Source organism: Gymnodraco acuticeps, unplaced genomic scaffold (assembly GCF_902827175.1).
Source record: "Gymnodraco acuticeps unplaced genomic scaffold, fGymAcu1.1, whole genome shotgun sequence".
NCBI classification, from domain to species: Eukaryota; Metazoa; Chordata; class Actinopteri; order Perciformes; family Bathydraconidae; genus Gymnodraco; species Gymnodraco acuticeps.
This window is the reverse complement of record NW_022992023.1, coordinates 1,119,394-1,135,082: the sequence shown is the minus strand read 5'-3', so window position 1 is coordinate 1,135,082 and position 15,689 is coordinate 1,119,394. Positions and strand designations below refer to the sequence as shown.

The window sequence follows — 15,689 nt, the reverse complement described above, 5'->3', positions numbered from 1 at the left end:
TCTACCCTTTTGTTTTTGCTCCCATATTTCAATTAAAAGATATTTTTCAAAATCCATATTGGTGGGGGCTCTTTTGCAAAGATAACACCACCTGACAGTTGTTGCAGATTATACAGCGTACTTGTTACTTACACACATGTGCGATGGTCCCAAAAAAGCCAAAATCTGCACTGTAAAAAAAACAAAACATTTATTAGGCACTCTGAATAAGGGTTGACTGTGTTATAATCATGCCTGTTATTAATGTCAAATGTTATGTTGTATTATATAACAATAGACATTTATAACATATTATAAATGTCTATCTTTAAATAAAATATTAAATAGATACCTTTACATCCTAAACAGAAGGTCAAAACGTAAATATGTTACATGACAAACAAAAAAACAAAACATTATATATAGGCTATATATACAGATGTTTGCTAATGTATCCCTCTTATATCCATCAGGAATTAATATTAAATGATGAATTAACATTACCTCAGCACTGCATAAGTGTGGTCGTCAGTCATATTGACAAAGAAGCACTATTATATTGTATATATTAATATGCGGTGTTTAAAAGGATGGTATTTCGCTTGTCAGATTCAGATCTGGGGTGTGCCGCGTCTATGACGCTATCGCGTAGAGCTACGTCGATCCTTGCGTAATGCGGAAGTGGGCGTGGTTAAATCTAAACTGGGTTGGAAAAACGATAGATGGTTTCCCGGCTAATACGGGACGGTTGGCAACCCTAGTGTAGGCCTACATATGTATACTTATATTATTTTTTCAAGTGTGGTTTAAAGTAAACTTATATAAAGTTATTGGGTTGAGCCAGGTGGATGCAATCAGGTAATTAGGACAGAGCCTCTGTTTTTAGATGGGGTTTGTGGCCATGCTGTAGGCCTGACGTTTAAAATAAATGATCAAATCTTATCTGTTAAGATGAATGTTTTATTTAAAAGGTTTTTATGTATTTGTTTAAGGAGGGACCCCAGAGCCAAGGGCAGGCCGAGCAGACCGCCTTCTCCCGCCGCAGGCAGGATCAAACTCTCGGTCCGGTGATGGGCTCCGTGTAACAAGTCCCCTCAGTCTGTGCGGGGAGCCGCGCCGTGCCCAGGTACTCCCCGTTCTGCACCACGGTGATGCTGCTGTCATCGCTCGCCTCTCCTCTGGTGGTGCCCTCGGCTCCCTCCGCCGCCACACTGCCCAGCACACTGGAGATCACTATCCCGTCGGGGGTCGCCAGTCTCTGGCACTGCTATTTTGGGGGTCGCGGGCTGAAAACTCTTATCATACTTAATGGATAGTAGCACATGATATATATTGTACGACTTTGTAATTTTTGAATGTTGATATGTATTCGCTCATAGCCTACTGTGCGTTTCACACAGACAATAAAAGTGAATTTTGAAATGACAAATAGGTTTATGTTTCAAGTTTATTTGCATTAAAAACGTGTTTTTAAACCCTTCTGTTCAAAGTTGATATTTTGTTTGTTAAAAGATTAAATCTTTAAAAACATACTGTTTGCCATTTTTAAAGTTTGATGGAAGAAATTAAATATAGGTCACTGACGTGGAGCTTTAGGCCTGCAATGCTTTAACAAAAAATGTTTCAATTTTGAAGAGTGAATATGGATGTTAAATTCACAAATTAGTATGAACAGGATCTTGAGCCATGAAGCCTGTTTTTAAAGTACAGAAACATTCAGAATGCATGACGATTCCTTCAAAGGTTTTGTAATAGACGCCTAGCACTCTTAATTTATAAAGTAATAATAATAAATGTGAATGATTGAGCTCATTAGTGGCCTGACTGGCCCTCCTGATTTGATCTAGTAAATGATGATCATTGTGAAGGGGTGTCCAGCCCATATCAATAATATACCAATTTACAGGATAATGTGAGATTCAGAAATTTAAAAATCATGTCTTCATGTTATAGTAGGCTACCTTACATGAACCTGTTTGAAACCTTAATGTGATTATTTATATCTTAAAACCTGTAACAACTATATTTAGATGTTCATAAATATATACATGTATGTATAAATACATATGTAGCAGTTAGACAAACATTAATAGATTATCTCATTATTACCTATTTTATATGTAGGCCTACTAAAAAATAAAAATAAAGTTTACTAAGTCCCTTTTTTGTTTTAATTTATTAGACAAAATGATTTGTGCTTAAAGTCATATACTGTTGTGTCTCAAATGGATAGACTAGATTATTAATGTATTTGCCTAATAGTTGCTTAAAATGCTACAATAACATTTGCAATTCGTTTTTAATCTGCCATGTACGGTATCAACGTCTCTCAGTCACCGTAGTGTCGTGTCAGGTGGGCGTGTCGTGTAGGGGGCGTGTCGTGTACTTGCTGCGGCTGCAGCTAGACCAAATGGTTTAAATCATGGTTGAAATGCCCAGCATACATGTGGTACCAAGCAAGCCTCCTCGACATTGAGAAACGGCCACGGTGATGTGTGCGCGCGCGCGCGCGCGTGCTGAGGCCAAACACTGCTCCCAGGTCTCGGAATATTTAAATGACTCACTGATCTTTTTATGGAAAGTGGATAATGATCGCGCAGGAGGGATTCCCCCGAACTTGTTCCGCGTATTGCTGACAGGAATGACTCGCTGTGATTGACGGATGAACCATGGGGACGAAGATCAGCTTTTCTTCGTGCTGGCATAGTTTTTTTAAATGTTTTAAAAAGCCGAACCGTGAGGAAAAGGGTGTCACGGTTTTTGTAAATCCCGCTGCTGACAGTGAAGTAGATGCAGACTTTCATTCTAAACGCACCTTACCACCGCTCCCAGCCGGGGGGCCCGGGGGTGCCGGGGACCTGTACATCGCCCAATATGACTACAACGCCCGCACGGAGGAGGACCTGAGCTTCCGCACCGGGGACACGTTGGAGGCTCTGGACAAAAGCGCTGGGGACTGGTGGTTTGCCAAAGCCCTCAACGGGGTATCGGCGCCCAAAAAGGGATACATCCCGGCGAACTATGTGGCCCCTGTGGAGAGTATCGATGCAGAACCGTGAGTCCACCATCTTCAGTTCCTGCTTCCATATTCATTTAGAGTTCTCCAACATAGTGCTCCCCCTCTCTTCAAGCCCAACCAGAGAGTTTCCCAGTTACCTTGTTATCTTCCAACAGAGGTGGAAATTACTCAAATCTTGTACTTAAATTAAAGTAAAAGTACTCAGATGTTGTACTTCAGTTAAAGTAGAAGTACTCTGAGTGTATGAATACTCCGTTACAAGTAAACGTCCTGTATTCAAAATGTTCCTCAAGTAAAAGTAGAAAATTATTATCATCAAAATATAGTGAAAGTAGCGACAGTAAAATTATTCATTGTGCAGATTGGTCCATTTCAGAATAATATATATGATATGTTTTATAAGGATTGATCATGAAAGTGTTCTCAAAGCTGGTGAAGGTGCAGCTAGTTTGAATGACTTTGTATACTGCAGGGTAGCTGGTGGATTTACTCCAGGTGGAACTAGAGTCTGATTTAACACTTGATTAGATTTCATATCATGAATCAAAATCTCAGGGTTCTTACAGTCATTAAAAACCTGGAAAAGTCATGGAAATTTAAAATGCTAATTCCAGGCCCTGGAAAAGTTATGGAAAACAATATTTGTCCCAAAGTTTTGGAAAAGTCATGGAAATGTAACTAAAGTTGCGTCAAATATATTTTATCTAATCAACAAAATAGTAATAATATAATGATAATAATACTGTGTTGTAATGAAACGTAAAATGGCATTTAACTGACGAGGTGTTTTGCTGGTGAGAGATTTTAGTTGCTTTAGCGTGTAGAAGCTAGTAAGTCTACTATTTGATTTGTTTCAGACCTTATTTTCCTGTTCCATGTTAAAATAAACAATTTTCAGTGGTAGCCTACCGCTGAGAAAGAGTAATGTTTTTGGTCATGGAAAATTAGGTAAAGGTCATGGAAAAGTCATTGAAAATTATTGGTGAAAAAGTGTATGAACCCTGAAATCTGTAAAGTAACTAAAGGTATTAAATAAATGTAGTGGAGTAAAGTACACCATTTAACTCTGATTTATAGTGGGGTAGAAGTACAAAGTAGCATTACATGGAAATACTCAAGTAAAGTACAAGTACCTCAAAATTGAACCAGTACTTGAGTACATTTACTTAGTTACTTCCAATGCCTGTGTTCCAAGATTGTTAGGAAATCCTACTGACTGACAGAATATAGGTCTTCTAAGAGCCATAACTTTGTATTTTGATACAGATGTACAAGGCGGATCAGTTTTATTTGTATAGGTCTTTACTGCTGAATAATGCTACAAAGCAAAGGCTTGGCTTAAACTAGTTATTGATTATCTGTGAGCAGGAAATGTAGGCCTACAGGTTAATCATTTCCTGGCAGTAAGTCTGAAAACACATGCAACAATGCTTTGAAACACCTCGCTGATGTTGTGTTGTTTCAGAGCAATGACTTCATCTGTCTACCAGAAACTTGTTTTGCAGCATGATTATTTTTGGCTGCAGGTAGCCAGCTCTACGAAAGGCCTCGCTCAGATACAGTTCTGTGAATGCGAACATTTACACACATTGTGTTCACTAACACAACAAAGAACTAGGCTTTTATCTCCTCTATTTCTGCGTGTAGCTGAATGGTTGGAAATAGTTTGTCACAAAGGTCCAACCCGTGTCTGTGACTCATTCTCAGCATGCTCGGCCTCTCAGTGAAACCTGTTTCTTCCTAGCTGTTTTTCCTGTTTTGTTCTCATGGACAAATGTTCCGCATCATTTGTGTCATAGTTAACCTCACAAAAAACCTGAGACAGATGGAGGAGTTCCAATTTGATGTGGGTTGGTGCTTTACATTTAGCCTTTGATGAATGTAACATTGCACATTTCCTAATACATGTCCAAAATGTTTATATTCTGTTTTGGCTCACCTCTGATAAATGTGAGCTTCCAGTTATTTTCATATGTAGTCTGTAGAGATTTTCAGTTTGATCCGGGGCCGGAACCATCTGCCTGGCAACCTGGGCAAAGAAATAACTTGTGGGCCCCCTTGTTGACCCCCATATGTATGTCTGTCATGATGAACTAATTCAGGGTAGGGCTGCTCGATTATGGCAAAAATCATAATCTCGATTATTTGGGTCAATAATTGTATTGAACATCCATTTATTGTACTTTAAAACAAATACAAATAATAATTTGAACTTTTTAACTGTTGAATTATACGTTCAGGGTAATCAACTGAAAAACCAATACAAAATCAAATATATTGTACATTTAAATAAATACCAATAAATATGTTGCAGTGCACTGTCACAACCTGAAAACTCCTTAACATATAGCCAACATTTTGGTAAAACATATTCAACATATTCCACTCAGTTAAACATTAAAGGCTGGCCACCGTCATGGTCCAGAAGTAACAGGAAATAAATGTTGAACTACAATTTAAGACCAAATAACAATATTTTGCTAGAAACTAGGGCTGCTCGATTATGGCAAAAATCATAATCTCGATTATTTGGGTCAATAATTGATATCACCATTATTAAAAACGATCCATTTACTTTGAAAAGATCAATTTATTGAAGAAAATGTTTTTGAACAGTATGTTTTTAACAGTTGATTACCCTGAACTTTAAGTATAACTCAACTGAAAAACCAATATAAAAATTAATAATACAAAAATAATTGTTATATTTCGATTACGTTGTTTTCGTAATCGTTGCAAGCCATAATCGTAATTGCGATTAAAATACGATTAATTGAGCAGCCTTAATTCAGGGTTAAGTATAATTTTAGATCAATTCTATGTTCTTATTCCATAAAATCATGAAAATACTACAATTATTGGTTAGACTTCTACAGCCTGGCTGGGACTCCTGCTTGTGGTGAATGTGGATTAAACGCAGTGCCCCCCCATGCAGCTGTGTGGCTCATAGATGAGCCTTTCAAAGAGTGGTGCAGTGATGATGTATTGTTGTAGAACGACCCAGAAATTGGCATTGCATTTTTGAGTGGGGGAAGGAGATGGTGTTATACAGTGTTTTAGTGCTTAGACAGTTCACAGTTTGCAATCAATAAAAGTATTGATAATGCAGTTTACAGCCTTTACATTTGACAAGTTCTGCTTCCTCATACATTGTGATTGCAGATGGTATTTTCCCGACACCAAGCGGCTGGATGCAGAGAAGATGCTGCTGGCAGAGGGGAACCAGCACGGAGCCTTCCTCATCAGGAACTGTGAGAGTCAGAGAGGCGAGCGCTCCCTCTCAGGTGAGAGAAGACTGGGCCTACCCTACTGGTCTCTAAAACAATGTGAACAAATACATATATCTCAAAATGGATTTCCAGGAAGTGAAGTCACTTATAGATAATAACTTAAATGATTTTCCTTTGAAACAATTAAGGAGATTTTAAAAGCCATATGGTAAACCCTCTATCAATGAACTGCTACACTATCAGAATAATTATCAACGTATCATAACTTGGGAAGCTGTTTGCTGTAGTAATGTCTGTCATTGTCTGAACATTCTTAAAGCAAACTGACTTCATTATAATCGCACTATTGTACCATTCTGCTGTGTGCGTACTTCTCTGCCACAAAACACACATTTCCAAATACCCTATTGTTAAGATCTCTTATCATCAATTGACTCAAAGGATTAGTGGTTTCAGGGTCATGAAGTGGAATACATCGAGGTCTGTGCTCCCATAAAGCAGGCTGATAACTTTATCTCCCTCTTTTCTAATCTGTGTTCTCACTCCGGCCTTGCTCTTTCCATTATGACTGAATTCTTTCCATGTTCATTAATTACAGCCAGTTGATGACCTCATCAGCCCCAGGTTATTTCACAGAGTGTGTGGGAATACGGTGAAAATGCATTTAACCCATCTTTATTTTACTTATTTAATAGCAAGGCATCCAAGCAACAAATGGTTTTAAATATATTTAATAAATAGTATTGTGTGAACCTCAGAGAACCCCAGTTAATCTAGGAAAGGCTGAATACAATAATATGAATGAATAGTTATTGTTCTATTACAACATTTTTTTTTTTAAGATTTTGATCATTAGAATATATTGTTCATGCTTATTTCTTTAGGCAGCAATACATTGACAAAGAAAAACACACTTTTGTAATGTTTGCATTCTAATTCAAGGTTATGAAGAGTCCCTTTTTTCTTCTCCTGCTGATGTTCAGGTATATATCAGTATGTAGTGTCTCTACTTTAAAGAGTCCTCTCCTGCTGATGTTCAGGTGTATATCAGTATGTAGTGTCTCTACTTTAAAGAGTCCTCTCCTGCTGATGTTCAGGTGTATATCAGTATGTAGTGTCTCTACTTTAAAGAGTCCTCTCCTGCTGATGTTCAGGTGTATATCAGTATGTAGTGTCTCTACTTTAAAGAGTCCTCTCCTGCTGATGTTCAGGTGTATATCAGTATGTAGTGTCTCTACTTTAAAGAGTCCTCTCCTGCTGATGTTCAGGTGTATATCAGTATGTAGTGTCTCTACTTTAAAGAGTCCTCTCCTGCTGATGTTCAGGTGTATATCAGTATGTAGTGTCTCTACTTTAAAGAGTCCTCTCCTGCTGATGTTCAGGGGCCTCATTTATAAAGGGATATACGCTCAAAAAATGGCGTACGCCAGTTTCGACGCAATGTTTGCGATTTATAAAATACTAACTTGACGGGAAAATGTGCTGTCCTCCACGCAAACTCTAACCCATGCGTACGCACTAAGCACAACAACGGGAGACGAGAAACTTCGACACCGTTGGCAGAAGGAAGAATGGAGAGAAATATGTGGAAATAATACCATAAATAAAATGTTACCTCTCATTTATCATATATGAAGAATTCATTTTCAAACATTGATTAAAGCCAATCTTAAAATGATTAAACAAACGCCTGTTTGAGACTCCTCAGTGCACACAAAAACATAACTTGGAGAAATAAATAAATACGGATATGTTATTTAAAACCACCTCGAATATGTTGTGTTAATGTTATGAAATGTTTTCTCATAAATGATGCGGTAAGCAGGAGGACAGAATTACGTCTAAACTGACGCCGTTTTGCATTTCTATAGGTTGATACGAGCATGGTTTTATATACTATCACGTTTAATCGTGTTTTATGCCGTTTGCCAAGACTTGATAAGTCGCTCGTAAAACACAGGAGGTATGGAAACTAAGAACACCATACAGTATGTGGTCAATTGTAAAGCCAATATAACACAACACATTAGTTGTATTTCCTTTAACTGGTGGATTATGGATATATAGTTGCTGATCGACAGCTGGGACACAAACCACCAAATACAAACAAATAATTCAGATCCAGTCGTCATGACTCCACACCGGGGGGATTCCCCGATCATTTCTTACAGTCTCTCATCAAGGGGGGGTCTCCTGTCCCCGGTACAAACACACTGCCTGAGGAAGGCTATGTGTATTTTTTTTGTCATGAACCTTTTTCGGACCCCTTATTTATTTATTTTGGTGACGATCCGACCTCCATGCTGCTACTCTGGTTCAAACTGCATCCACCAAACAATATGATTTATCTCCACCTCCCCAAAATAACCAAAATCTGACACGGTGTGAGATGTCTTTTTTAGCTGTTCTGTCGTCATTTCCTGCGATCTTCTTCATGCAGTCAGTCAGAATGAATGAATGGGCGTTTCTTTGACTATTCATAGGCAAATATGGGCGTTACGTGAAGCCCGCAAAAGCTGCACCGCATTTCGAGTTGATTGTGATTTATAAAGGGAAACCGGCGTAAGAAGTGCCGTACGCACTTCTTACGCCGGTACGCAATGTTTTGTGAATCGGAAAATGTCGGAACATTTCTGTACCTATTTTTTTGGCTTTCTACTACGTAAGCAACCTTCCCACGTGAATCCTACGCACGGCGTATATAAATGAGGCCCCAGGTGTATATCAGTATGTAGTGTCTCTACTTTAAAGAGTCCTCTCCTGCTGATGTTCAGGTGTATATCAGTATGTAGTGTCTCTACTTTAAAGAGTCCTCTCCTGCTGATGTTCAGGTGTATATCAGTATGTAGTGTCTCTACTTTAAATAGTCCTCTCCTGCTGATGTCCAGGTGTATATCAGTATGTAGTGTCTCTACTTTAAAGAGTCCTCTCCTGCTGATGTTCAGGTGTATATCAGTATTTAGTGTCTCTACTTTAAAGAGTCCTCTCCTGCTGATGTTCAGGTGTATATCAGTATGTAGTGTCTCTACTTTAAATAGTCCTCTCCTGCTGATGTCCAGGTGTATATCAGTATGTAGTGTCTCTCCTTTAAAGAGTCCTCTCCTGCTGATGTTCAGGTGTATATCAGTATGTAGTGTCTCTACTTTAAAGAGTCCTCTCCTGCTGATGTTCAGGTGTATATCAGTATGTAGTGTCTCTACTTTAAAGAGTCCTCTCCTGCTGATGTTCAGGTGTATATCAGTATGTAGTGTCTCTACTTTAAAGAGTCCTCTCCTGCTGATGTTCAGGTGTATATCAGTATGTAGTGTCTCTACTTTAAATAGTCCTCTCCTGCTGATGTCCAGGTGTATATCAGTATGTAGTGTCTCTACTTTAAAGAGTCCTCTCCTGCTGATGTTCAGGTGTATATCAGTATTTAGTGTCTCTACTTTAAAGAGTCCTCTCCTGCTGATGTTCAGGTGTATATCAGTATGTAGTGTCTCTACTTTAAATAGTCCTCTCCTGCTGATGTCCAGGTGTATATCAGTATGTAGTGTCTCTCCTTTAAAGAGTCCTCTCCTGCTGATGTTCAGGTGTATATCAGTATGTAGTGTCTCTACATGTCTCCATGCTTTAATGTTCAAAAAGCACTTTATTGTTCTCATACTGCCTGTGCTGCAGCACCTCTTTTCACCCTCTGTCTGAAACCAGAGCCCACTCTGCACTGATTGGTTAGCTGGCGTCCATTTTAGGCTTTTCAGGCAGGGGAGCAGTGTGTGGTAGAGAAACTCCCTCTGGAGGGAACATTGGGATTGTAGCCTTTACAGACCATTTACATGCACAAAAACCTATAGGACACACTACAGGAGAGGGAACGCCCCCCAAAACATGCGTAGGCTTTGTTTGATAAAGACTTGAAGCCTCCTGTCAGAGGAAACCTTACCTCACAATTCCTGCTCTTGTGTAAACTCTGATGTTGGCTTGTGTTTCAGTGCTGGACTGTGGGAAGGTGAAGCATTACAAACTGAAAAAACTGGAGAATGGTCACGTGTTTGTGTCCAGGGCCCGATCCTTCCTTACTGTACAGGAGTTGGTGGCTCATTACTCCCAGGAGGCCGATGGCCTCTGTGTGCGTCTGGGGGAGCCTTGCAAAAAGGTAAACACATCCTCTCAAATCCTTTCATCCCTTGTTTTCTTCCTAAAGTTCATGTTTGAATACAGTATGAAGTCATGGTGATGTGAGTAGACTTTGACTCTTCCTGTGTGTGCAGATGGAGGCTCCACAGACTCACGGCCTGTCCTACAACACCGTGGACCAATGGGAGATTGATCGCAACTCCATCAAGTTGCTAAGGAAGCTTGGCGCCGGACAGTTTGGAGAAGTGTTCGAAGGCCTGTGGAACGAGACCACAGCAGTCGCAGTGAAGACCCTCAAACCTGGTACACTAATGCCTCCACTCTCTTACTGGAAGGGTTAAACCAGAAACATGCTAGTGTTAAGGATGGGGAAACAACTGTTACCGTAACTGTGGAAGTTGATTTGATCCTTCTAATAGAGATGGGATAAATGAAATCTGAAAATGAAATCAATATCTCACTAACTGTTGTTTCTCGTCTATAGTTAATATTATGCATAAAATGCATCACAAATGTCCTGTTTTGTGAAGAAAAAACATAATCTTCCATAATATCCATCCTTGCTTTAAGATTCACTCCACACTGTAGTGGATTCTTCCTTGATGTTTTACACTTCCACCACAAGTTTCACGAAAATCAGGCCAGTCATTTCTGTAATCCTACAGACAGTCAGACGCTAAACCAAGCCAAAACATGACCTCCGTGATGGTGGTCCAAGAATCTATGTAAGAATGAGTGTACACACACTGTATCACACACAGTGCGACGAAGAACAATGTAACCAACCACTGCAAAACAGCTGTGTCAAAGTACCGCTGCTCATATACCCCCCTGTACCACCTATCACAGGAACCATGGACTCGGAGGACTTCCTGAGAGAGGCTCAGATCATGAAGAGGCTGAGGCATGCCAAGCTGATCCAGCTGTACGCTGTGTGCACCATGGAGCAGCCCATCTACATCATCACTGAGCTGATGAAGAACGGCAGCCTGCTGGACTACCTCCAAAGTAACATACCTCATGTTGATCTACCCATGACATTATGAGCTGCTGCTACTTTATGACCAGATCAAAGTCCACTGCTAGTTTGCAAGTGTCAGTGCGACAGCAGAGATTTATCACAGATCAACACAACTATTACGATCCTACAGTGCACAAATTAAAACTTGTTCGCCATATTCAACATCATTTTCTTTATTAGTCTAAGCCAGACGATCCAGTTGCCTTCATCATCAAAATCCATTCCAGGTTCTGGCTCCATCCACTTTCCCATTGAGTTCGTCTTAAACTTGAGTTTTTATTAATATTTGTATGGTTTTATTATTTTTCTTAATTAAATGTAAGGGAATAATTCTGCAGATGAAACCCTGATATCTTCCAGCAGTCCACTTGCTCTGACACTCAGAACATCCATTAGGCCTGCATGTTTAACTCTAAATGCCTGTATAGAAAAGACCATTTTGAAATAGCTGCTAGCAGGCTTGTTCGTTCATACTTTTCATGCTTTCACAAACGTACAAGTTCAACCTCTAAATTCATGCCTTCTAGGGTGAAACTGTGGCTGCTAGTTTAGAGAAACCTTATGTTTTGCCGTAATATTTGTTTCTGTATATATTAAATGTAGCAGACAGAAGGAATGTATATTATTTAAAAGTGAATGCATTTCCTGGATGACCTTTAACTGAGGGCAGTCTTAACATGCTCAAATGATGGCTTCTCAGTGTGGCATAAAGCCAGTGAAGATCACATGTAGCAGACAGAGAGTGAGTCTGAGCTCAGCGGAGGAACATATTGCCCAGTGGGGTGTGAGATGTAGTTTCACATCAACCATAAGTCACCATACACCCTACTGCTGTAACCTCTCATGGCTAAGACATGTTCACAAGGTCATGCTCACTACATTTAAGTAGAGAGAATAATAAGAGTAATCATTCAGCCGTAATTTAGATTTGTCAAAGTTTCCTGCTTCCATCTAGCATTGGACACATTTTTGTTTACCACCATATCATGCAAATGTGTTATTTTACATCTTAATAACATCTCCAGATTAGATATATAAAAAATATACTTACTTCTATCACCATTGTCTTTATGCCATGACAGTATCTTTAGACCTTTAAGCATGCTAAGACTGCACTGATTATTCCTCTGTCCTGCTTCCAGAGGATAAGGGCGCCATGCTGGGTATCTCTGACCAGATAGAGATGGCTGCCCAGGTGGCGTCAGGCATGGCTTATCTGGAGCTTCAGAACTACATCCACAGAGACCTGGCAGCGAGGAACGTGCTGGTGGGAGAGAACAACATCTGCAAGGTGGCTGACTTTGGCCTCGCCAGGGTCTTCATGGTGGGTATGACATTTAAAGTGCTGTAGTATACTGTATGTCATAGTTACAAACTAAAATACAACAGTATACACTGCCATGAAAAAATGTACACAGCCTGAAATAAGTACTTGACCCTGTTTACTGCCTAAAAAATACGCCTCAGGTTGTGTGAACATCCAGACATCAGTGTAGTCTGGTCATGTTGTGGATGAACATATCTTTACAATGAAGCTGACTGACTGACAGTTACAAACTATAATGTATTGTCTTGTTTTTAGAAAGAGAATGAAAATGTGTATGAAGCCAAAGAAGGAACTAAATTCCCTGTGAAGTGGACCGCTCCGGAAGCTATGCACGACAACAAGTTCAGCATTAAATCAGATGTTTGGTCCTTTGGAATCCTGCTGTATGAGATCATGACGTTTGGACAGATGCCTTATCCCGGTGAGACTCTCATCTTGCTGGTCATAAATCATTCTGAGATTTAGAAAAAATAGAAAACATTGTAGTCAGAATTCTATGATTTTAAGTAACTTTCCAAAGGTCTCAAAACCCTTCAGGTAAACTGACTATAGAAAATAATTGTCTGCAAGATAAGTACCATTGTCCTTGTGTTTTTCTCCAGCCATGACCAACTACCAGGTGGTTCAGAGGGTTCCCCAGGGCTACAGGATGCCATGCCCCCCCAACTGCCCCAAAGTCATGTATGACATAATGATGGACTGCTGGAAGCAGGACGAGCCGGACCGGCCCACATTCGAGACGCTGCAGTGGAAGCTGGAGGACTTCTTCGACATGGACGTGACCTCGTACGACGATGCTGCCCGGTACTAGCACTCTGAGCCAGCTGTGAGACGCTGGAAGACACAAATAAACTATTCTTTCTGCACTGAAAATAAATCAAAATCACCTGAATCCAAGCATGAACAATTTCACAGATTGAAGTGTAATTAAAATGTCCACTCGGTCAAGTGAAGGATCTAAAATGTTTGATCTGCATGTGATAGAACACTGAGTGGGTCTGGATGCAGCAGTTGGTGAGGACACATGTCTTTGTTAGACAACTCAATGCACTTTCAGACAGGCTGCTGTAACTAAAGCACAGAGACAGAGAGCTGCTATCCGTCCTCCTCCTCCTCCAACTGGTTCTTCCTGCTGAAAGGAATGTGTGCAATACATTCTTTCCATTGCCAAGCTACCTGCCATAAGTCACGAGTCACTTCTGACACGCTCCGTCAGTTCCAGAGTGGCAGGTGCCCTCAACTGCACCCATTCCTAAATGCATAGCTACAAGTGATTTAAGGTTATTTAAAGGAAGGAGACTGTCGTTGGTCCCAGCTAAAGGGGCCCAGTAAATGAAAGATAATAAGACTCTAAACTACTACTTCACTCTTAAGGCCACGCCTTGATTATATAATGAAATAGTTTCACTTAAGCCTTTGTCCCCTGTAAGACAGGTACAAGAGTTAAAATGAGGAATGGATGTGGTTCAGTTTCTACCGAGCCCTGAAGGAAGAATGGACAAACCAAAATGACCTTCTATTCATTTACAACATTATATTACATTTTTAACTAATAATTAGAGCTGCACTGTCATCTAGAATGAATTATAAACAACATATTATTAAGCTTGGTAATAACTCTTCTTCAGCCTCCACGTCCAGTCTAAACCCTCTTTTAGCTTCGTTTTGGTCTCCACCAACTCCTGGGAAAATTAAATCTTTAAAAATACTCCATGGTTTGAAACGGCTTCCTGCTGCATCTGGAACTGTTGATAGCTAGGAGAGAATTACTAATGCATATTATTTACAATTAAAACACAAGTGTTATCTTTGACATCGCATAAACGGTGTGTTAAAGGTTGTTTAATGTAATATCCTTGTAATTTGTGTGCAAAATTGGAGTAATTTGACAGCACAGGTGATTATTATGAGTGCACACAGATGTTACTTATTTATCCTTTAATACCTGCTGGCCCTTTTTTCTAGGCCCCCAAATCTCCCAGCCTGCCCCTGGACTAATGACTCAATGACTGAACTAAGCAACACTATGTGCCCGATCATTAGAAATGATTTGTGTCGGATCTGCGTCCACATTCAGTGTGAGTGGTGGATGATTTCATGCTCTGATGATTCTGTATGATGTTTTTAGTTTCATGACCAACATATTTTAATATTACATCATATCCATGCCATTGTTTATATAATCCTGTATTTTACATTATTAAATGACTTTTATTTACTATGATCTTTGTTTGATTGGTTGCTGAACTACTCTAAGCTGGTTTTGAATGAGATCAATGAGAAGACCATTTACATGTACATGAGAGGGAAGACTTCAAAAGGAATATTAGCACCCCTTTAAGTCTGTAGAAATCAAAGTCTATGTCTATTCTGCTGACCAGAATGTTGACAACTTCCTGAAAAATATTGAATCACTGTTGGTTTGAGTGGCCAAAGTCCCTTCCTGTGCACTTCCTGTTCTTGCATGCAGTGTCCCCCTAGTCTCAAATACCATCTTTCCTGAGTTTTGCCCCTTTCTTTGTAATGTTAGGGACATTTTGGAGAACATTTATTACACCGTTTTAAAATTATTATAAGCTTCAATTGGTTTATTGAAAAATATGCCTTCATGTAATTTGTGTTTTTTTTCACAGGGGAGCGCTGACACTCTGTGAGACATTTAGTGTGTGCACTCAAATCTCTCTGATAGTGTGTATCTCTATCAGGGAGTAGTGACCCTTCTGACCTCGCTCATCAGTAACTATTAACTATTAGTAACTATTAGTAACTATTAGCTATGTGTTGTACATTACATTATTTATTCTGTTATTTCTGATAATACTGAGAGATGTGTTGTCATTTCAATATATAAGTTTATAAACTTGGAAAGACTGAAGTGACCATTTCTGTTTTTATTTAGCCTCAATATTCTTGAGATATTTTCCATACCACAACAATGTTTAGTGGGTATGCTCTACTCCTGGAATCCATCAGGAAGTTCGAGCACAGTAAGAATCA

At 39.6% G+C, this 15,689-nt stretch overlaps 1 protein-coding gene across 2 annotated transcripts; it reads left to right on the top strand.

Annotated features, from left to right (window-relative positions):
* Window positions 1–2,392: 2,392 nt before the first annotated feature.
* Window positions 2,393–14,916, top strand: frk (fyn-related Src family tyrosine kinase). Of its 2 annotated transcripts, XM_034201518.1 has the most exons (8): window positions 2,393–3,034; window positions 6,161–6,282; window positions 10,200–10,363; window positions 10,479–10,647; window positions 11,194–11,352; window positions 12,508–12,689; window positions 12,948–13,113; window positions 13,295–14,916. In XM_034201518.1, exons 1-8 carry the CDS (start codon window positions 2,649–2,651, stop codon window positions 13,501–13,503), a joined length of 1,557 nt encoding a protein of 518 aa, XP_034057409.1. In that variant the 5' UTR covers window positions 2,393–2,648; the 3' UTR covers window positions 13,504–14,916. The 2 variants fall into 2 exon arrangements, with proteins under 2 accessions (XP_034057409.1, XP_034057410.1); XM_034201519.1 differs by lacking the exon at window positions 12,948–13,113.
* The last annotated feature ends 773 nt before the right edge of the window (window positions 14,917–15,689 follow it).